The following is a 22,916-nucleotide window of genomic DNA, read 5'->3' on the forward strand; positions in this document are numbered from 1 at the left end:
CACTCGCCTGACTTCCGCACAGTTCTGCTCTGAACAGGCTAAGCGGTCTAGAAAATGGATGGATTTATTGTTGTGCCTGTCTTCACTAAAATGCATTTAGCTTCTTTGGGGTGCTTTTTATTATCTCTGAATTCATGGCTGTTTGTGGGTAGAATTCCGCACAAAATATTGCCTTCCTGATTCCCTCAAAGCCTCGTGAAGGGGTGGGTCATTAAGATTTTGTTGTATCAGCATCTTAGCACGTTTCTTAACTTGTTGCTGAATAATGCATGCATCGTAACGCAGAAAAGAGGTTATCCATAAAGGTGCACAATTTTGTGCTGATCCAGAATGTATCACAAGCATTGTACATACAGTACGTGTGGGATACACAGCTACTTTTCTCATGATGTTAGCTGACATTTAACACACTGTCTGTTACACAGCTGCACTGTTTGAATTTGTCCGCCATATACCTGGCTCTTTTGTCAGGTGCGTCTGAACCCAGCGGAGAGTTCAGATGTGCTGAAGCGATGGGCGGAGCATCTGTGCTCCCCACAGGTCAACCAGAAATCCAAAGCCATCCTGGTGCTGCTTTCCCTGGGCTGCTTTTACAAAGTTGGAGAGATGCTACACAGGTATGACATATTGGCTTCATTATGATGTCACTATAAGGTTGAAGTTTTGACATAACATGCACAACTCTCACTTTTCACTAGTTATTTTTCCTGATTTTATAATTCACTGAAGTCACTTCATGTTGTTCGCATATCTCATGGTATGTCATGGACTTCTTTCTTTAGCCTCAACATTGATCTGTTTTCTTCATAGCGTCCCCTTTAATGGTGCCTGACATTTTGAAAGGCATTCAGGAGGCATGTATCTCGTGTATGCTGCAGGGTCACTCACATCAAATCAGGATTCGTGCTGTTTTCTGACAATTGCATGTCTGTCTTCTCCTCCCTCCACTTTGCTGTCAGTACGAGGCACTTTGACAGTGCTGCTCTCTTTATCGAAGCCTGCCTGAAATACGGGGTCATGGAGGCCAACGACTCATCTAATATCCTTTTTGAAAATCCATTACACTGCTCCAAGGGCCATTGATGGATGTGGTGTTACTGCTGCGTTAACTCTTGCCCATCTCTGTTGTAGGCATGCAGACAGAGCTCAGCAAACATGTTTTATTCTCAACAAAACCACAGCACTCAACAAAGGAACTTGATTTATGAATTAATTCTGTTTGTATTATACTTTGATTTCCCTTAGTCTGTTTATTTGGGGGCTAAAGTCATTTGTACAAAAATAAATGTAAAATCCTGCGCATCCATATTGTACAGTCGCCGAACCTCCCTGCTTTCCGCTATTCGGATCAGGTATGCTTGGTGATTGTAATCTTGCGCTGCCGCAGATCCCTGCGAGTTTCAGCCGGCTATCTCTCGTAGACGCACGTTCACTTTGCGTCCAGACACAGCACACGTCACAAGTCACTAATCATCGCTTACATGACAACGAATCAGACACACTTCTGACTAGTGATGAGAAAATGAAGCTTTAAATTTGCTTCATGAACCAGCTATTGTATTTTTTGACTCCTCAAGATGGCACTCACTGTTCAACATTCGGCTGACAATTGACTGACTTGTCATTTCTTCAACCCCTTTATTTAAACCCACAGTGCTATCTAGAGGTGTCAAAAATACAACTGGTTCATGAAGCAAAGCTGAAGCTTAATTTTTCAATCACTACTTTTTACTAGTATCGTTATCACAAAATGAGGACAGGGAGAAAGCCGAGGGATCACTGTGCATTAAAAGCATGTGTTTTGTCCATATTTAAAATAGCATTTTTGTCATACATTTGGTTAGTGTTATTTGTCCCCCTAGTAACACTGATGAAACATTGTGGTCCCCTCCAGCATTTTAGTTGCCCATCCCTGCTTTATAGATTAACAGTTTACTCAGATTACACAAACTTTCAAACAACTGCTACTTTAACACATGCAGAGAAGCAAAACAAATAGACAGCCCTTTACCGACACACTGTAGCTTCTTTTGCAAGTTCTCCTTGACCTAAAATTTCCACATAAACTCATAGAGACCGCATTTTTGGACTACGCGCGGCTGCTGCGCTCACTTGGCCTACGAGAGGGAGCTGCTCTGTGGGCGTCGCGGGCCGGCACCGCAGGCGAGCAGCTCTTGGAAGAGCTGTTCAAGGGGGAGGGAGGAGGACATGAGGTCGCGATTGACAATGACGAGGCCAAGGTGACGACTGACTCTTTATGATGAGTGGACTATCTACTGAGAATCAAACTTGACTGAGGAACTATGGTGTTAATCTCTTTGTCATGAGACAACGGTGAGAGATGAAGAGTCCCATTGTGTCATTTGTCAGTTCATTCATCGTCTTGTGGCTATGGCGAATTTGGCATTTCGTAATGTTTTTGTTGTGATGGTGGGACCATCGTGTCTGTTGGCAGTTGTGTTTGCATGTTACTTCAAAAGATTTAATCTTCCCAACAAGTGACGTATTGCGCATTGTTGTTGACTTGATGTCTGTTAAATTGAATTTTTAATATGGTGGGGTATTACGTGTGCCTGTGTTAAATACATTTGAGAGATAAAATGTATTTTGCTGTTCTACTTCTGTGATGCAGTGAGATGCTACATTTTCCCCTCTTTATTTCATGTTAAGTTTGCACTGCCTTGAAAGGTTGCTCTCACCATTAACCTTCTCCATCACTGAATTCCAAAGCATTGCACTCTTAATTGTTCTTTAAAGAATAATCATTTGCAGTAACATTCCAAGAGCTGAGCACCTCAATGCTTAAAGCGGTTTAATAGTAAATGACCAAATCCCAGATACGCACAATCCATTCCTGTTAGACACTTGTATGTACAGTGCAGCCCATAAATATCCGTAACGTGGCCCAATTTTCAGTTGAAATGAATTTTTGCATTTCCTAAAAAATATGACCGTATGAATAAATTGAACAAAAATAATGTTTTTCATTATATTTACCATCCATCCATTTTTAATGCGGCTTATCTTGACTCGCGATATAATGTTTTGTTTTGTTTTCCCAACCAAGAAAATCCCCCTTCAACAAATAAAAATCATTTTAAAGTAAAATTGGCTCAGAAAAGAATAATTTGTGGGCTTAACTGTATATTCCCACACAAACAATAAGAGGCAGAGTGTTTAGCTTGGTATTTGTATCGAGTGCTTGCGTCATCGATGGCTGCTTTCAGCATTAGCTTTTCAACATGTATTGGATGGATTGCTTTCGCGCACTTAATCCATGTTGCTCCTGCTGATGGATACTTGAAAGAAAGTTGTCACCTACTCTGCGCTTTACCCCCCTTTCAAGGAACCATTCTGCTCATCAAAACCATTTGTACGCGAATGCGTTGACAGCCCTTGTCTGTTTATCCGCAATATGATATGTCAACCTGTCCTGCAGTCTGGCAGAAATTTCTTGTGTGGGACCATCAATGTGTTGCTGTGTTTCATAAACACGTCAGTGATGTTCCCTACTGTGCAACCAGGCAGTGTCAATCGACATCTAAATGTTGTTGTGTATCTATTTCACAATTCCCACTTCTATAAGTGAATGTAAAGTCTACATACAATTGTTCAAGTGCCAAGTTAATCTCACATAACGTGAAGCCACGACCCGAGTTATAAAAGGGTGTACACACATGCAGAACCACAACATTATCTCACTTTTTACTTCGACTTCTACACTTTTTTTTTTTTTTTTTTTTTTGCATTGTGGTACAGGTTATTGGGCAAAATGATTTTTTATATCACGTGAACCTGGCATTTGAACAAGGGTGTCGAGACTTTTTATATCCACTGCACGGTATGCGGAAGAGCAACTATCCAGTCACAGTACCATCAATGTACATCAATTTTTTTGCGACTCTGAATTTTGTCATGCAAGACACGCACACACAGTACTTCGTGGCTTCTAGTAGCCTCATGCTGTTGTTTGTATAGCACAAAATAATGTGTCAGGTTAAGTCCTGTACATATGCCTCCTTTATTGCAATCAATCATCATAAAGTATACACATTCTTCCCCCCATCATTGTCAGTTTATGATCACACAGTGATGTTTTGAATTCTACATGCATAAATATTCAAAGAAAACATTATTATACCCCTATATGAATGGCAATAAAAAGAGTACAGTATTTACATTGTTGTAGTTGTCATCGCTGTGCTTGAAAATATGTGCACTAGAGGGCGCACTTTATCTGGGTTTGCCACAAAGACTTATTATACTCTTAAGTCCTATCACGGTTACTTTATTTCATTCCAGCTCAGCTATAGTTAAATGTCCACTCATTCGTAAAACTGTCTTGAAGTGAATCTGTTCTTACACAACCCGCTTCCGCCATTCATTACGTCTCTGCTCCAAAGGAGGGCCAACAGCTGGCCTCCTCTTTTCCTCACATTTATTTATTCATCCAGTGACATGCATTTTGTTCTTTGTTCCTCAAAGCTCAAAGAGAATAAAAGCAGTGCAAAACAGAAGGCCACACAAATAACTCGATTGTGTTTCTTTTGTAACGGTCCCATGAATAACTACCGGTGAGCCGACCCGGCCGCTGCAACTTAGTCATCAGTATGCAGTGTCCCACATAGCATTTCTCTTCTCTTCTTGAGCACGCTGCCTACCACCCAGTTAGCTGGCCCCAAGTGCAGGTCCCAAAACAACCTCTCTTACTTCAGCCTTCCACCCTGCTTGTGCTGCAAAACCTTACTTTTCGACCTTGTGCCAAACACCTTCTGAATCCTGCCTCCTTCAGTTTGGCCCTTGTTTCCATCTGCTCGGCTGGTGTAATTAGTCAAATATGTTGGAGTATTATTACATGTGATTTGATTCTGAGCTGAGAAGAAGCTGCAGTATGTTCACGGTGAGAGCCAATGCATGAATGTTAAATGTCAAAGTGTGTACTCTCACAAGCTGCTACATTAGCTATGCCAGCTCAATCCATGCATACATTTCTATATATCCTCTTTGGGGTCTTTGGTGAGCTGGAGCCAATCCCAGCTGACTTTTGGTGCAAGAGGCGGGCTACGCTCAAGACTGATTGCCAGCCATCACAGGGAACACATAGACAAACAATCATTAACACTTGTATCGACACCTAAGGAAGGACACTTTTCAGTCATCAGTGAACCTAATTTAAATTGTCTTGGAATGTGGGAGGCAACTGGAGTGCCTGAAGAAAGCCCTACGTTTTGCCATGAACTGTTTCGAATACATTTTCTATAACTCAAGTTGAATATTTTTCTTGATGTTGATTGACTTCCAAGTTATATTTAATTAGAAACAAAGGGAAAGTTTTCTTAACATGTAACAATAAGCAGAGAATGGTTTTTCACTTTGCAGCCTAGCTTTGATATTCTTAAAAACATGAATGCTGGCTTAGTTAAAGATCTAAATGTTTATCTATATACCCCCTGCATTTGCTTGACAACCAGTTGAGAGCGGCCCCGGCTCACATGTAAACCCAGACAAGTGATGCAAAAATGAATGGCTTTTTGTTGAACATTTTGGTTTGCTCAGTACCACATTTGGTACGTTAAGACCTCAGAGGTTGGAAGTATTTAACAACCTGAGGAGAGCAGAACGTCAGTGGACGACATGGATCTCCTCAAAGTGTACCTAATGTTTTGGACCGTAAGTATATTAAGCACCCCTGTGTGTGCAGCATCATGCGGAGGGGGGAAACAAAAAAAAAAAAACAGGAGCAGCAGGTCACTCCGTTCCCATGAGTGTGTTATCGTGTGGTGCTGACAGACAGACAGCTTTACTGTATGTCCATAAAAGGCGGGCAGGTGTGAGCTTGCGTACTGACAGCCTCCATGCTGAGGGTTGTCCCTCAGTTCATTCCTCAGTTTCTTTGGAGCATTTGATACAGGGAGGCCCCTGACAGTAAAATAGCCAAGTATTGACTTAATTTAGGATTTATTGCTTTGTCTTGACTGCAATTTTTCCCCATTTGCATATTTTTCTTGCCTTTACCCTACTGTGATCCAGTAGGTCTGATTCTTGCGTTACCTTTTTGGAATGTTTTGTACCACACTGCAGGGAAGAAGATCTACAAGTGTGAGTTTCTGTCCCCTAAGCATCACATGAAAAATGTAAGCAGACCTGATCTCATTTGATTCCTCTCCCTCGTTTGAGGACCATAGCTTTATCTCCCAGTTCTTCCACATATTTGACCTTTAAATGTAAGACCAGTAAGCCACCACTCTGAGGCAGTGACAGATTATGTTTTGCATACAAGGTATTTAGTCCCTCAGCTTTATCTGATTATGTTTAGCTGAATGCCAGTCGACCGTGGCTTCACAACACCACACTGCTCTGATTTCAGGGAGCCATGAGCGAAAGAGAGAAATAGGTTTGTGACCTTGAGTCTAGACTTGGGTTGCATCGGGGCACAACAGGAACTCCGAAGCATTACGAGTCGATGACAAACTCTTAGCGACTCCTAGGTAATGAGTTGAGCCCAGCTATCTTTTTTAAAGATTGTGATCTACTCTTTTCTGTCCTCCACATATGCACGCTTTGGTCGAGGCTTTTCATGAAAAGGGGGGGAATGCAATCATGGATGCTTTGTGTCGCAAGCATGCAGCCGCCAGCCCGTCACTGCAGTGTCAGTTGGAGATGTGAAAGAGAATGTTATACTGACTATGTTATGAGAGAGCAGGCAGAAGATTTACACGGACACTAAAATGTGCTCACAGTACTGACACACTTCAATATGCTCTTATGTCATCAATTAATGTGTATGCCAATTTACAGATCTAACAATCTCTCTTTTGAAGGCCTGAACCGCAATTTGACAATGGTCTTTGCATGTGTGGTAATAAAATCGACGGAAGAGGCAAAAAAAAAAAAAGAATTCCATACCACAAGAAAAAAAAAAGGTCTTTATGCAACTGGCCATGATGAAAGGAAACATGGGTTTGATAACCACTTTGCAAGACTTTGTACAACATTTGGGCTGCATACGGCATGTGAAGGAGGCCTGGCTCACAATTTGTGTTCTTCATACCAAACGCCTTGTTGTATCTTGCTGGGTAAATTGGGGCAGTCACTCCAGGCACAGAAAAAAAAAAGCTCCTCCAAACTATTCCCACACATTCAAATTATGTCTTAAAATAACTACATAGTGACTATTGTTTAAGATGTGTAGCCTAAGCCCTCATTGATTCATAAGCTTGTATAGTAGATGTTTGTCCAGACACATTCATTTATGACCGATAGCCAGCTTGCTGTCTGCTGCTAACGTATCCGATATTGAAGCAATTTTCTTGATGGCCAAACTGTGAATGTCTTCATAATCTAATACATGCATGCCACAGATTCCCCAGCTACGATTATGAAGGAAATAGCCTCTTGCCGGTTTGACTGACTGGGGCCAGTTCAGCAGAGACAAGGTATTCCCTTTCACTGATGCACAATGGAGGCCAGCGGAGGAAGTAAAGGATACCTGCTGCAGCTGACCCATTTCCTGTGGAGATGGTTGTGCAGATGTGCATGTATAGAGCATGTGTGCTTCTCAGAAGTTATCGATGTACCTCTCCACTTACGAACGTGTGCCCAGTGCACTGTGAGTCTGCACGCAGTTATCCACTCTCACTCGCCTGGCCTCCTTGCTGCTGTTTCTCTCATGGACTTTTATGTTATTGTTTCTAGTCAAGCAAAGTATATGTGTTTCCTCTCTGCCGGCTACGACCGGACACACTAGGGGCCTGTGTTTGTGAGAAGAGGGGTCGAGCGGGGGACTCGAGGCTCAGTACTGGGGAGTCTCTTTTGCAGCGGCCTGTGCGTGCATGCGCTCCTGAGGGTAAGCAGCTCCACTGCCAAAATAAAAGCAGCACCAAGATCTGTTGCTCGATTCAAGTAAAGAAGCAACCACAGTGCCGCTTGAACGAAAGTAAACATAACGCTTAAAGAGTAGCATGGAGCACATACTGCATAGATTAAAAGAATGCAAATTAAGGTGCCGTCTGAAGCGATCCTACGATACACCAGACCAATACAACAACAAAAAAATGCTGCAGGAAGGTTATATCTGAAAATGATTACAATTTCTAATGAATAACTAAAAGGCTTATGGAAGCACTGTTAAGCAATTTGCTTTTTTAAATTAATTATCACTTTATATTTGAAGGGTCTGAGAGTAAAATTGCAGTTGTATGTTTGTATCAAAGCTGGCACAGTTGGAACGGGGCGTGCCTCTGTATAAAATGAGCCACCAGAGGGCGCTAAAGGACCGAGAAATAGACGTATGTCTTGTGGTATGTGGTATATGGTCGTAATAACGCTACTGAAATAATCAACGGAAATAATGAATAAGATCGAGGCTGGATATTAATACCTTGGCAGGTGTGTGTAAAGACTGTGAAATAGTTTAATTTGTTGAAAGTGCTGGTACACTGACTTGTATAATTTGATGTATTCTAAAAAAAAAAAAAAACAGAATTTCCAGGGTGAAATTCTCCTTGAGCTTTTTTTTTTTTTTTTTTTTAAATTCAGTCAACATTTATTTCATTTATGCTTCAAAAGTACAGGCTTAACCACAGGATCTCTGTCTGATTTCTTTTGAAAAGCTCCACATTCCAGCGTGTCTGCATGCTATGTGTGTTCTGACTGGCTGAGATGCGTGCTTAGTTTCCTGAGAATATCACCCAGTGGTTTCAGGCCCATTTCATAACATGTCGCTGTATTTGTGCATTTTGGCGCCAAGTATCCGCTATCACAGCGACAATCAGACACCGTGCACGCTCAGAATTAGTGTTGACACCGGAATCCACACACGAAAACTGCAATTTATTAGCCAGTTTGCCTCATCTCATCTGACCTTCACCTTCATGAGTTCCCTGAAGTACAAATGCCGGCCATCTGGAAAGGTGTCACATCAGAATGAAAAGATAAGTGACAAAGCGATGGAAAGGGAAGTGATAAATCTAGGTGAATGGACGAGAAGTGTGTCCATAGAACAGAATGAAAGAGTAGATGAGAATGAGAGGCCGCTGATGGTTTTAAACAATCAAGATGTCATCCCTTTTGATGGGCAGGCAATGCTGTCTTCGGAAAAGCAACGTATAATGCTACAGGCGTTCGAGACATACTGTCTGAGGTGGCAAGACTCGTGTGCACATTCTGTGAGTAGAGAGTAAAAATATCTGCTTTTCAAATATATAAAGAAGTCAACATAAAAATAAAAACCGTACTATTACTCTAAGTCACTGGTTCTTAACCTTCTAAGAGGTACCGAACCCAAACAGTTAATACTGTATGCACATTCACCGAACCCTTCATTAGTGAAAAATAAATATGTATTTTTTTTTTTTACAAATTAATTATATATTAGATATTTAAAAAAAAACATTTATTAAAAACAGTGAATGACATTTCAAGGGATAAGTATACTTTTTTAAAAAAAATTGAACGAAGTACTATCAGGACAGTCACACGTTGGGTACGAAGCAAACTAAATTTCCCGCAGCACTGATTGGACAAGCAATGTCATGTGATCATCTGCAGCCAGTGATGGCAAAGCGGGCGTGTCATAGCTAATTGACATGTTGAATTGGGTGTGTGTTACCCTCCATGGCAGAGGCTCCGTCGAAACACTGAGACCGATTCACCGAACCTTTTGGGTTCGATCGAACCCAGGTTAAGAACCACTGCTCTAAGTGAAGAGTGTAGATACCTGAAAATCTACTCAGGTGCAGTAACATCTCACCACTGTGTACTGTCTTAAAAATCTGTAGCGGCACAGCCTGTGCTTACAGTCAGCAAAGGTTAATAAAGGGGCACAAATGGGTTAGTTTTCCTTTTTTTTTTAACCCCACCTCTACCCAACTTTTAAGCGAGGGCCCAAACAGCAGAGAAAAAAAGAGATGGATCTTCTGCAAATGCGGCCGTTAATGATACCCTAATGATGTTCTGCCTCAGTAAGGTAAACAATCACATAATTGCATGCTAGATTTTAAAAGATTTGCAAGTCATCCGTGACACAAGTGTGCACTCCCCTGGAGACTTGCTAGAGGCAGAGTGCGGGTCTCAGTCAGTCCATCAAGTAAAGATGGGATAGATATGTAAAGATGTTCACTCCACTGGGAACATCCTTTTGCTCGGGATAACTTTCCCCCTTTTTTTCACCCAGGGCCCCTGTACAGTCCATGTACAGACCTGTCAGCATAGGAACACCACCGACCTGCACACCCTTCAAATCACTTGCTTTGCTCGTTATCAGATGCTGTGAAGTTAACAGCCACATATTGTAAAGAAAACACAGCAACAGGCAAATATGGCAGTGATAAATCTAAAATAATGAAATGGTGCTCTTAAAGTGGAACCAGGAGGGTTTTGCCAACCCAAAATCCACGTAACCCGATAGCCCTGCCGAGGCAAAAATGCTTCAGCAAATCCCAGCTCGACTTCAGGATATCAAAACCTCAGTGAAACGTAGAGCTCGTTGGAGACCTGTAGTGGGTCACATTCCTGGCCTTTGAAGTGAGAATGTGAGTTACAGTGGGGACCTTATTCAGAATGTGGCTAATTGTTAGCCAAAATATCTCTGCAAGTGCAAAAACAATATGTTGTCTTTTGCAATCCTATCAGTTCTTTTGTGTGAATGTTCATTACTTTGCTATGGAGCCCCTAAGGTGACATGGCAGAAGAAGAAAAAACAACTCTTGGTGGTCCCTTGCAAAGATGTGCATTCCCTTGCAATCAGGTTTTTAGGCTGAGGGGAACACTTTTTGTTTTAGTTTTTGGTTTTTTTGAATGAGCGTTTAAGTACTTATGGTTCAAATACCAGGGTGACCTATTCCATTTTTATTTAGAGTTTAAAATCGACTGTTTCATGTCCCAAAAGCAAGAATCCAATTGTGGCTTGAGGGTGATTTTCTTTTAGCCTCTTTCCATTGAGCCACCTTTTCGGTTTCCATATTGCTTATTTCATAAATCTGCAACTGCTAAGTAATTACTAGATCCACTCACTAAAACCAAATAAACAAAATACTTGAGTATTCTTGAGACATACTTGTTTTTTGTAGGCTATATTATAAGTTTAAAGTACTCCTTGCCAGTAGTTCAATGTGTTTACATGTAGACCACTTTCCTTACACTTTGGTGGAGATATGCGCTCTACTGAGTGTCTTCTTATTACTTTGAATTCCTCAGAAGAAAAGACAGGGGGAGGTGGGAACAAGACGAGCAACGAGCCCTGGTGATTATTAACATGTTTGCCCTACGGTTGTCGTTCTGGGTTTTAATCACGCCTCTGGCCTTCCTGTGGGGAATTCTCCCCGTTCTTGTGTGGGTTTTCTCCAGTTTCCTTCCACATTCCTAAAACATTCATGTTCAGTTCATTGAAGACTCTAAATTGTCCATAGGTGTCAATGTGAATGTGAAGACACGCGGTGTCGAAAGGCATAGCAAACGGAAGGCGCTAGGTGGTGGCACGCCACTCTGAAATAAAGTAATGTTACGTGTTGCGCTCTCAAGTACAGAGATGCAATATCACATCACTCTGGGGCCTTTAAAACTACTACTGGAAATGGTACAAGCCGTCACTTTGGAGTCCAATAATTACTGTTATGACACATATACACTTCATCCCTGCTCTCTATCACCTTGATAGATCGCTTGCTGTCTCCCTTGTCTACTCATCCCGCTGAAAGTTCATCACTAGGCAGATGAGCTCACTGTCTATGAGGGGCCTCTGTCATGAGTGATGGGCTCCAACTTGATGTATGGTCGCTTTTGTACTCTGGGAAGGCATATACATTCCCAGCCATCAATATAACATATTTGGCTGGGTGGGTGTGTGACAGGTAAAGAGTGTAGTGCATACCTGTCATAGAGAAGCAAACTAATAAACTAGGTAGCTGGATGAAGGGGGGTGGGGGGGGGGTGTTGTTTGGGGGGCCTAAAAAAGAATGTGTCTCATCTTTCAGCCCTCCCTGTGGCTCGTCATCAAGGAAGAATCAGTTTGTGCTGTGGTGAATGCAAGCAATAAACCCTGCCCACCCCTAGTGCCCCCTCTCTGCCTGCCAGTGAAAATTGCATTGGCCATGGTTTAAAAGGTGCACGCTGCTCCAGTTTCAACATGTTTGAAGTCTTCATCATCAATAAACAGCTAGATCAAGTAGCTTAGTTCAGTGTATTTTGGCTTCTTTTCACAGCCCAGCTGACATTTACTGTATGTTTGTGCGTGTTTGTGTGTGTGCGTGGAATCTCAAACCTACAATCAAAGACAGTTGATGAAGCAAACTGTAAGTGACGGCAACTTAATTGTAGCCAGTAAACACAATGACAAAAAGGACCATACAAAACATCGAGTCATTGTGAAAATAACAGATTTTGCAATGTGAAGTTTTTTTGCTACAGCTGTTGTAGTTGTGCTATTACAGTATATGCTCTAATCTATCATTACGTAGTATTTGTTGTTGTCCATGTTCTTCCCAGTGTGACGAACAAGTCATTTTTCCTCTGTTTATGTGTTTATGCAGCATTTTGGAACCCAAAAATGCAATCCTCTTTTAAATGTCTCCAACTGAACCCTTTTTTTTTTTTTTTTGTGAGGGTGACGAGAGCTGAAGGTTGGGAAAATGGAGGAATTGCACATGACGGTAGCTTTTTATAGGGTAACAGACCACATTTGTTTGGGATGAAAAACACGATAAGACATTGGAAACGTGACGTTTTCCGGGTAATCTGTGAAAAAATGTAATGATCATAAGGGAGGAGTTATTTAAAAAAATAGTAAATAGGAAGCAAGTGCTTTGGAAATGAGTGTTTGTTTCTCTGTTGTAACCACCTTTCTTGCCAACAGAAATCCCCCTCTCTCTTTTATTTTAATAACACCCCATTTGTTAAAAGGATGAGCAGCATAACTGAATGTGCAATGTGCCAGCTCTTTACTGCCTTTGCCAAACAGCTGATTTTGCTCTTCCTATTAACTGTTTAAAACTTCCAATACCTTTGATCAAGCGTCCTGTTAAAATGATCATTGTGGGTGTGCGCCAGGAACTGGCATGCGATGTTTGTGAAATTACAATAAGGTCTATGTGATTGCGCAAATTTAAGATAATGTTCCACCAAAGTAGGTTGCAGTATTAGCGGAATAAGCACGAGTACCAACTATAAACAGAAGGCCAAATTCCAGGACAACACATCAAGAATTACAATGCCTTACCCTTTCAGAATTGAGAAAACTGTAGGCGGCCTTCTACAGATTTGCAGTCATACAATTATCTACCCAGGCAACCAGGAGGAGACTGCATTCAACCCTTTTCTTTACTCATTATTTCCCTTCACTTTCAGGCCCGTTTGCACAGCACCTGCACTTGATCTTATTGTGTGGACCAGGGCCAGCCCTAGCAATTGTGATGCCACTCCCCCCAGCCCCCCATCAACGATTTACTGTACAAACACTTACAAAAAAAGTTGAGTTTTTAAACATTGCATTTAATTGATAAGATCATGTCACAGAATTTAAAATGTAAAATGGCACATTTTTCTTAATATCATGACTGCATCTTTACTGTCAAACAAATCATGGGGGTGACTTCCAGTTGCAACACATAATAGACACATCAAAAGGTACAATAATTTTTTTTAATTTGTTACTCTTTTACTGTATCTTCCCTGTGCTCTGGAAAATCTTAGTTATTTTGACAAGTTTACAAAGTTCAGGAAAGTCACATCAATAAATTTGCCCCCCCCCCCGCCCCCCCAGAGAACCAGCAGTATACCAATCTGAGGAGGGTGTATTAGGTATTATCAATTGGAAACTGTTTTAAATTTTAATCCTGTTCCATATTCAGTGTTAGTTGTCAAGTTATTCTATCTGTGCAGCTTCCCATTTTGTAAGAGATTCATTCATCCACAGATTTTATCAGAATTTTATTCTATGATCATATTTTTCTCAAACACCCAGTGTACTTACAGGCCAGGCCTGGGCATCACGGCTGGACAGCGATGAATCTGTATTCTGTCCTACATGGAGGTTGGATTTGAGGATCGCAGCATGGAAAGGGTAACTTCGGTGGGGGCAGTATGAGGGTGTTGTTGGGTGTTATCTCCATCTCCGGAAAACCCAGGACTGACATCTCAAAACAAACATTTTGAAATGAGATTCTACAAGACTACCAATTACGAACCAAAATACATATACCAATAAATACCGGTAATATCTTTATTATCCTGTGGAAATCTAAATTTTGGAAAACCCAACGTAAATACGCTTACACTAGATTGTGATTGTGTGAAGCACCACTTTTTGCCCTCCATCATCTATGTAGCCTCCTCTCCTTTCCCAGGCCTTTCTCTGGAGGAGGGGAGGTGTGAGAGGTGATAACCCCTCTCCATCACCCTGACAGTGGCGGCGGTATCACACCAGGGCCTCTGGATGGAGTGGTGATCTCCCCAGCCAGGCAAAGTCGAGGAGGGGCCGGCGAGAGGTTTGTGGGGGAAGGAGGAGGGACTCCATTACAACAAAAGCGCTCTGGTCTAGCAGCAGTTTTATCTTCTTGACAGACGTTCTTTCTCCCAGAGTCACTCACTGCTGTGTGATATCAGCTGTGGCGCCATCTTGTTATCACAGTGATGGAGGCCAATGGCTTTGTTAGATTTTGGTTATCATAAATGAGTATGACCACACGTCTACTGTATAACTCCACCCTGGTCCAATCAGATAAGTTTGCGCTGCATGCTAATGTCTTCTTAATGTGTGATCAGCCTTTCATTTGCACTCTGTGTGCTTAGATATGACACACAACACTGTCATGCAAATGGGGGTCACTGAGTGATAAATTGCTCTTTTGTTGAATGGAAAGATATGAATAGTGTGGGAAGATAATAGTGTGACTCCTGCTTCACTCCAATGAAAATGATGGAAGGAGGGATAGAATTGGTCAGGAGTCGCAACCTTTACTGTATACACTGCCATTCCACTGAAATTCGGGTGCACCTGAATGGGGAGTGTAAGACTGCAATACACACACACGCGCACACACACACACACACACACACACACACACACACACACACACACACACACACACACACACACCAGGAACCAAATTCCTTGGCGAATACGTTAGGAGATCTGTTACAGGCACTGGCTTTTCAAATATAATTATGTTGAGTTTAATTGCCAGTAGAGATTTTTTTTAAATATATTATTACAGCTGTACTTTGCACTTGTATGGAATGGCACTGCATCATACAGAGATACTGTATGTTTTCAATATATTGCAATGCAGTTACACACCACTCAAAAGTAAGCATTATCTCAATAACCTTGTACAAACAATTCTTTTCTTAACAGTTCTTATTTGATTTTGATAGTGTACCCAATGGGATATCAGTAGGTCACTTTTCGGAACGGGAGGGTCACAGTTTGAGTCCTGCTGTGGATATAACCCTCGCTGAATACTCTGGAGTTGTGCAGTTCAAATGTCCTTGACTGTGCTTTACGTTGTTTTATAAAATGACTGACAGAATACTTGATGGGTTTGGACTCGTTGACTTCCGAAGCTGAAACGGGACATGGCGCCTACTTGTCAGTACAAGCTTTGCCCTGATTGGTGGACTTGGCAGTGAACACATAAAATGGGCTTATTAACAGCATACATATAATGTAACAGAATGCACCTAGGTACTGAATGAAACTGAGGCCCTATTGATGCATTATAAAGAACAAGTTAAATTAGCATTGTGGCTAAGTAGTAAAACTCACCTGAGGTCTCACTTATCAAAGAGTGTGTAAAATTCTAACTAAAAGTATACGTATAAACAAAAAACTGGAAACAGTGCACAAGAAAATCTGACCTATCAAACCATGCATAAGTACACACACCTTTAGGATATTTTCCTTGATAAGTCACTGAACTTCGGCACCCACAATGGTCAGTGCAATCGCAGTAAATGAAAATGAATGAGCCATGCTGGCCTGATCACGGAAACCACCTCACTTCCACTATCCCAGCAAAAGGGACTGTAGGCACAGGAAATCTACGCCCGGCTCTCCGAGACCGGAAGGTAGGCAGCCCGCAGACTCGCAAAGTGGATCTTCGCCCAAGTGAAAAGAGACTACTGCCACAGCCTCAACCAACTACTAGGCACTCCATGTGGTTAGTGTGGTAAACCACAGACATGTTGTCGGAGCGCATAAGTACTTGCCTGTCCCATAGGCGTGGGCGGAAGTGTCGTACGGTTGGACACATGGCCACCAGTTCCAGAACATTTATGCGGTCCCCCATCAATAGCGAGACCCTTGTTCCCTACACTGCTTGGCGCTGCCAGGTGGCACCTCAGCTTGTGGCGTAATATACACAACTGAGTTATCCCAACTTTTCAACGCAATGTTACACTGGATTGGCAGATACTTAAGATTCAGTTGCTGGACATGAAGGGAGCAGTTGCGCAATACTATCACCCTCTCCAAGTACATGGTGGTGCACCAAGCACACACATTACATTTCTTTCGATTCCTTCATTTCCACCCCAGTATATATATATATTTTTTTCCTTTGTTTTTTGAGAGAGAGAGAGATTTAAATGAAATATGAAAATGAATGTTGATTGTTGATAACGTGTTTCCAAGTTTTTGTTTCACAGACTCCCAGAGATAGCCTCGGCCATCCTCGGGCCACCCCAAGGATAAAATTCTTGCCCCCGCCCCACTGGTGGCAGGTAAATCCACTCATCGCAGTGCAGCAAAATATTATGTTGACATAGAGGGATTGAATAAGACTTTGCACTTTGCTATCACGGCCTGCTGGACAGATGTCACAGTACAAACAAATAGAAGAATAGCATCATAACACAAGCAGGCCCGAAATGTTTACAATAACCATATGTATGCTGTAACTCTTTGCTGCAGTTATTGAGAAAATATTTGGAGAAAGACTTTTACCACCCACCCGTGTTGCTAACAGCAACACTCCTATCACGTCTCCTATCCAGTTCTTTTTTAACTCTTGACACATGAACACATGCAGACAGAGTTTTCATCGCAGTTTGAAAAGCCACACTCCCCAGCTGGTTGAGTGCGTTTGCAGATTTTACAGACCAGGCCTTCATTTCTTGGCCTCCCCTCCTCTTCGTATGGTGCACAACCGGAACACTAAAAAGAGGACTGGGATTATAATAGGTATTTAAATCAACTAACCTCTCTTTTGTTCTTGAGATTTCTTGTGATTAAGTTCTATGTCAATCAACTTCACCTTCTTTGACTACTTTTGTTGAGTGCCTTCGCGCACAGGTAGTGTCTAAGAACCAAGACATACTGTACAGTGTCAAGGAAATGAGAGCCTGAGATGGGACAACTCCCTGGCAGAGCATGCTCAAGAGTTTTATATTTACTGCCCGTGTTGGTGCGGCTCGCTGATGCTTTTTTCGTCCCATTCAAAATTCTTATTGTGTCAAGGCTGCGCTGACATACAAAGATGGATGTGTTTTTACACTAATTCCACCCCCTACATCCTGCCTTAAAAATGTTTTGTTAGAAATGAACTTGTCAGCATGTGTGTTTTTGAAACCGACACCAGTGAGAAAAGACGGAGCAATGTGTTCCAAGGATTGGATAAATATTTGATATTCCACAGTTGAGGCCACACGATCACGGTGGAACAGAAAACGCACACAAAGTGTATTTAAAGACGGAGGAAAAAAAACACAACTTCATTGCATTACGGTCCGGCATTTCCCTTCATGTTGTTTTCTTTTGACCTGATTCAACTGCTTCAAAGGTTTGGCAACATACAAAACACTCAGAGAAAAATATCTTTGCTGGAGTTGCATTCGATGGAATAGCATTCACACATCTTTTGTATGTACCGGTACAATATTTGATCTTTGTCCTCTGAGGCGTTTATTTTACTTCGTGGATCTTTTCATTAGTTTGTCACTTTCTCCTGGTTTGCTTCATGAGACATCGACACTTTTACTTAATTCACTGGACACACACACACACACACACACATATATACATTTTTTGTCTCTGAAGAGTGTGTTTATTATCACTTGCGACTTGTCTAAACAGGAGGTTACGTGTCCGCAGTGAGAGCCAGCATCTATAAAACAATAGCATGGAGGTCAGAATTTCTCTAAGTCATCTAGCTGCATTGTTTATTTGGAATTTTCCAGATTGTGCCAACAGTAGTAACCTCACGGATGGAGGTATGAAAACTTACTCACACTTGAATGCCGCCCTCCCACCAGCACCTTTAAAAGTTCCATGTGCTTCAGCAAGCTTGGAATATTACAACCTCAAAAATGAAACGTGCTAAATGTGTGCTTTGTCCGCTTTTCTTAATGTGTACTAAACACATTTTAGATTTGATCAACTAGGTGATGAAATTAGTGCTCATACATTGTTGAAAATGTCCCACTTTCCGACTTAATAAACTGTCACATCTTTGCATGTGCTCCTATTGTTTGTAGATATTCATTGTAGGAAGTCTTTGTTCATGTTTGTGTGTCTGCTTCAGACTTTCTGTTGTAGCATGGAAGTTGGGGCCTGGCACATGTTTTTAATCAGGCAATCTGTGGCCTGGCCAGACAACAGTACACCCCCACCTCACAGCCTCCTATTCTTTCCACCTTATTCCTTCTCTTATTCCTTCCTTCCCTCCACTTCTCTGTAATGAAAACATTTTCTCTCTGTCTGCTAGTGGAGAAAGGCGCTCTGTCTGCAAAAAGTGTGAAAGAGCCTGGCTGCATTGTATGCATTCATCATACAGCGAACCTTCAAGGCCCTTTCATCGAGCTAACAAGGACCTTTTGTCCTCGCTACAGTTCTCCGATGTACAAAACTCACCAATCAGTAGAACAATTATCAAGTGAAACGTCAACTTGTTTGTGTACAGTGTACACAAACAGATGTGGAGGCTTATCTTCCTAGCGTGTGCAAACTTTGTTTGGGTCTGCCAAATGCAAGGTTCAATTTGCACATTGCGGCAGCAGTGTATTTCTAATCGAGTAGCTTATTAGGTGCGATCTGATTTACTGAACTTTAGATTAATTCTACTGACTTTTTTTGCATCATTAAATGGAGCATCTGCAAGGTAGGTGCAAACAAGCATGCAAAGCAGTGCCAGCGTGGCACAGGCAAAATGAGAGGCAGGGTGGAGAACAGTTGTGCTTGTGTAAGTGTTTGCTCACAACAGTGTTGACAACATATCGTTCATTCAGCAATGCAATTTAGGAGCTTCTGAATAATGCAAGGGCTGATTTGGAGCCATGCAATATCACCCAGTACAAAACTCCTTTCAACTGTATTTCTGTCTGTCTGGGATATTTTTTTCAGCGCACTATGACAATTGGCCTCTCCTAGGGCAGTTTTCCAATTGTTGCATAATAATAATTAGGATTGAGACACAGGATGGTCAACATGAAGTAAAGGCCTGATGGACCGCCAACTGCTCGCGATACCTGCAGTGCCAGAATGAAAAGATCAGCGTTGACAGTATTAAAAAAAAGTATTGGAAAAAAACTGAAAATCACTCAAAGGCCAGGCTAATGCTGGAAAAATACTGACAAACCTGCCGAATGTGAGCATTTTTTTCTCCGTTCCCATCAAAGTCAACAAATTGCTTGTCTTCCAAAGATCATCTGGAGTGATCAATCATTCAATAAGAACTCAGATTATATTTCCATGGCCAACTCAGATTCGACTCGTGTTTACTATCCATTGCTTCCATAGTATGAAATAGCAACAAACAGGGAAAGTATAACTCCAGCATAGTAAAGCCAGCAAATAAAGAACAGCTTTTTCCATAAATAATGATGAAATTAGCAAATGTTTGGCAACAGATTATGATTTGTCCATAACTGGGCTAAACTGCGGACGAATCATGGATTTCTCTGTCATAATGGGATATATACGATTTGTTCAAAGGGCCAATTAAAAAAAAAATAGTTTGTCCTCCACATAAGAAGTTAGAAGTTCATGTTAAAAAAATACTTTAATAGATCTAAGACTGTAATTACAATTGTGATCCTTTAACTCCCCTTACACTTTAAATCAATACAGTACAGGTAATACCTCTGGCTGATGTTTTCCTTAATGTTTCTTTTTATTTACTTTCCTGACATTCTGCATTAGGCCTTTTGCACTAAGTGGTGCACCCGGCAATTCTTGGTCTGAGAGGTGTGAAAGTTGGAGTGACGGGTTGATTAAGGCTTCATTACATGGCTGCTTGAGCGTTTGGAGGAGGGAGGCTCAGCAGCAGCAGGACAGGCTTGCTGGGAAACCCGAGCAGCCCTGAGGCATCACCGCTTTTCATCGCGGCTTCATTTGCTTTCCATTTACCGGGACGATGACGCATGAAGATGGCCTCAATATTCACTGAGACAAGGGTGGATTCTTTGCATTCAGCCTCGGAGCTAGCCCGAACGTTCCGTGTACACAGACAGATTTATGCAGGGTGAATAGAAATCAACTTCGAGGCCAGATTAAAATGAATCGTGACAAGAGCGCTTCACATTAGCGGCGTTCGACTGCGTTGTTGCACACATCTGAGTCCTGACAAGTCAACAAGACTGAATTGGGTTTAACTTTTAACACCTGGAAAACAAATGACACTCACGTGTTTGTTTTCTTGGCCCATTAGGTAGTTCAGCAGCCATTAAGTAGTTACATCAAATGGTTAAATGGAAACCAGGCTGCATCTGAATAATTTCAGTCAGTGAAAAGATCTGCAACAAGAAAGTCAAGAAATGCTAACTTGAGCTTCACAATGTTGATTGTATTTTACTATCGTGTAAATACAAGCATGTAGTAAGTTTCTCCATTTCTTCCGGGACACAAATAGTATCCTGCAGACTTCCTTAAAACCTACTAAGTACTCTGACCACCTTATTGATGGTATTTCATGTCAAAACACAAAGATGTGGCTGTGAGCAGGTTTCAGCTCTTGTCCCAAGCTCCTTGCTGCAAGGACCTTGCACTTTCCGAATGGTGAGAAATGACTTACTGGAGCAGCCTGCCCCAAGAACCGATTGCTTGCGAGCCACATATTAATGGAGGAAAGTGGCTTCACCAAGACTAACAACAGCAGTAAGTATGGAAGAGTATGTTTTTTTCAAATGTAGTGTGAACATGCTTGGGATGAATTGGGAGAGAGTTCCAAGGAAGTCGTCAGATGTTGTTTTCTTGTGCGTTCACAGTAGATTACTGCTCAACATGGAGCCCAAATTAGACTAAACATCGAGCTACTATTAACATCCTAGACTTGGTAGAATGTAAACACATTTGTGAATTGTGCGTTTTGGCACAGAAGAGTCTGGTTGCTGTTAAAACAGGTCGAAAGTTCATATTGATGCGGTGCCCTAAAACGACAAAACACATGGTATAAAGCAGTAATTTGCTTCTGCATCACCTTCACACATACTGCATTGTTCTGAAATTTGATCTCCAAGATGTTTTTTTGCAGGAAGATGATTTAGGGATATTTTTGTCATCTGATGTCCACATGTATTCAACCTTTTTTGTTTTTTTTTCTACTTTTAAGTGGCCCCAAATGTGGAAATGAGGACTGTATCAATAATTCTGAGTCGAGACGGGCAAACACACCGTCCCACATGATGCATGTTTGTCGCGTCAGTGACTGCAGTGCACTCCGACCATGAGCAACAGGGACTCTTACACGGGATGAGGCACAAAGCTATTCGAGGAGAAGTGAGTGAAGCTGTAGGGGAGCAAGAGGCAGCACATGCTAATGCATATGACATGTTTAGATTACACAGACATGACCATTTATTACTCATTTGTTGTTTGTGAATGCACATATTTTTCAAATCATCATGTCTGAGTTTGTACAATGTGGTAAATCTATTCATGACTCTCATGTTGTTTGAATGTTTTGGGGGTTTTTTTGGTCCCTGCAAGACCAGCGTGAGATTCAAATCAGAGTTTGGTCTGCATTGCCGGCAGTAAATCAGCCGAATTTGTTTCCAGCAGAGGCGATTGCTCTAAGACTGCAAGGGAAGCTCAGCTTCCCCTAAAATGTCAAAAAGTAAGTGATCAAATATATGTGTGTACGTACAATTGTGTGGACATATCATTGACTAAATATGCGCTACAACGCGTTCAACTTTTGTTCCGAATCGGTTTCTTATTGCTGGTTACGACGTAACTCTCCCACAGCTTCACTATGCTTTAAACTGTGTGGACGCTGAGCATCGACCGCGCGGACGCTGGGCGTCTAGAGAGTTCAGTGTAGGTTGTCCCAATGCATTGAAACGAGACGAGTCATTGGATAAATGCTGGTTTTGTCCCACCCCTCGGACGGTCAGCGTCTCTGGGAGTCTATGGACAGTGGGCGTTTATGGGCTGGCCAGGAAGCTCAGCTTTTCTGCATGATGATTGGGTGATCTGTCTGAGGCTGAATCTCTTTTTGATTGACGGCGAAATGAGCCAATCACAGATCTTATGGTGAAGGCATCCTTTTCATTTTTTGGAAAAGGAACGGAGAGTAGAATTCACGTATAAATAAACGGACACATTTTATGATGTAGGCCGAAATTGAGCTTCCCCTCCTTGACAGACCAGCATCCGCCACTGGTTTCCAGTGAGGGCTGGATTCCATGGGTGGCTTTTGTCACCAATTCTGATTATACTGTAACTTCTATGGACAGAATTTCTGCATCAAGAGCAACCAGATGAGGTGTCTATGTAGTGCACGGTGTAATTGCAGGTATCGCTATTTGTATGCCAACAGTCACTGTGTGTTACTTCTTCCCACGACCGAATGGCCAGAAAAAGGAAAATTAAAGACAGACACTGCAGAATCAAACCATTTTATTCAAACCAACCTGACATTCCAAATCCTGTGGCAGCCGCTTGGTATAATCGCTTTGTGTGGTCAAATGATAATTACGATAACTGT

The 22,916-nt window shown here is 41.8% G+C and overlaps 1 protein-coding gene across 1 annotated transcript in view; it reads left to right on the forward strand.

Annotated features, from left to right (window-relative positions):
* The window catches only part of wdr11 (WD repeat domain 11), a 40,130-nt gene extending 35,945 nt beyond the window's left edge, over positions 1-4,185 (forward strand). Inside the window, exons 27-29 of the mRNA XM_019882144.1 lie at positions 472-617; positions 960-1,039; positions 2,062-4,185. Of these exons, the coding sequence (XP_019737703.1) occupies positions 472-617; positions 960-1,039; positions 2,062-2,261 (426 nt within the window). The 3' untranslated portion in view covers positions 2,262-4,185. The remainder of the gene's footprint in view (positions 1-471; positions 618-959; positions 1,040-2,061) is intronic.
* Positions 4,186-22,916: the final 18,731 nt, after the last annotated feature.

This window comes from Hippocampus comes, unplaced genomic scaffold (genome assembly GCF_001891065.2).
Source record: "Hippocampus comes isolate QL1 unplaced genomic scaffold, H_comes_QL1_v1.1 scaffold36, whole genome shotgun sequence".
In the NCBI taxonomy this organism is placed as follows: domain Eukaryota; kingdom Metazoa; phylum Chordata; class Actinopteri; order Syngnathiformes; family Syngnathidae; genus Hippocampus; species Hippocampus comes.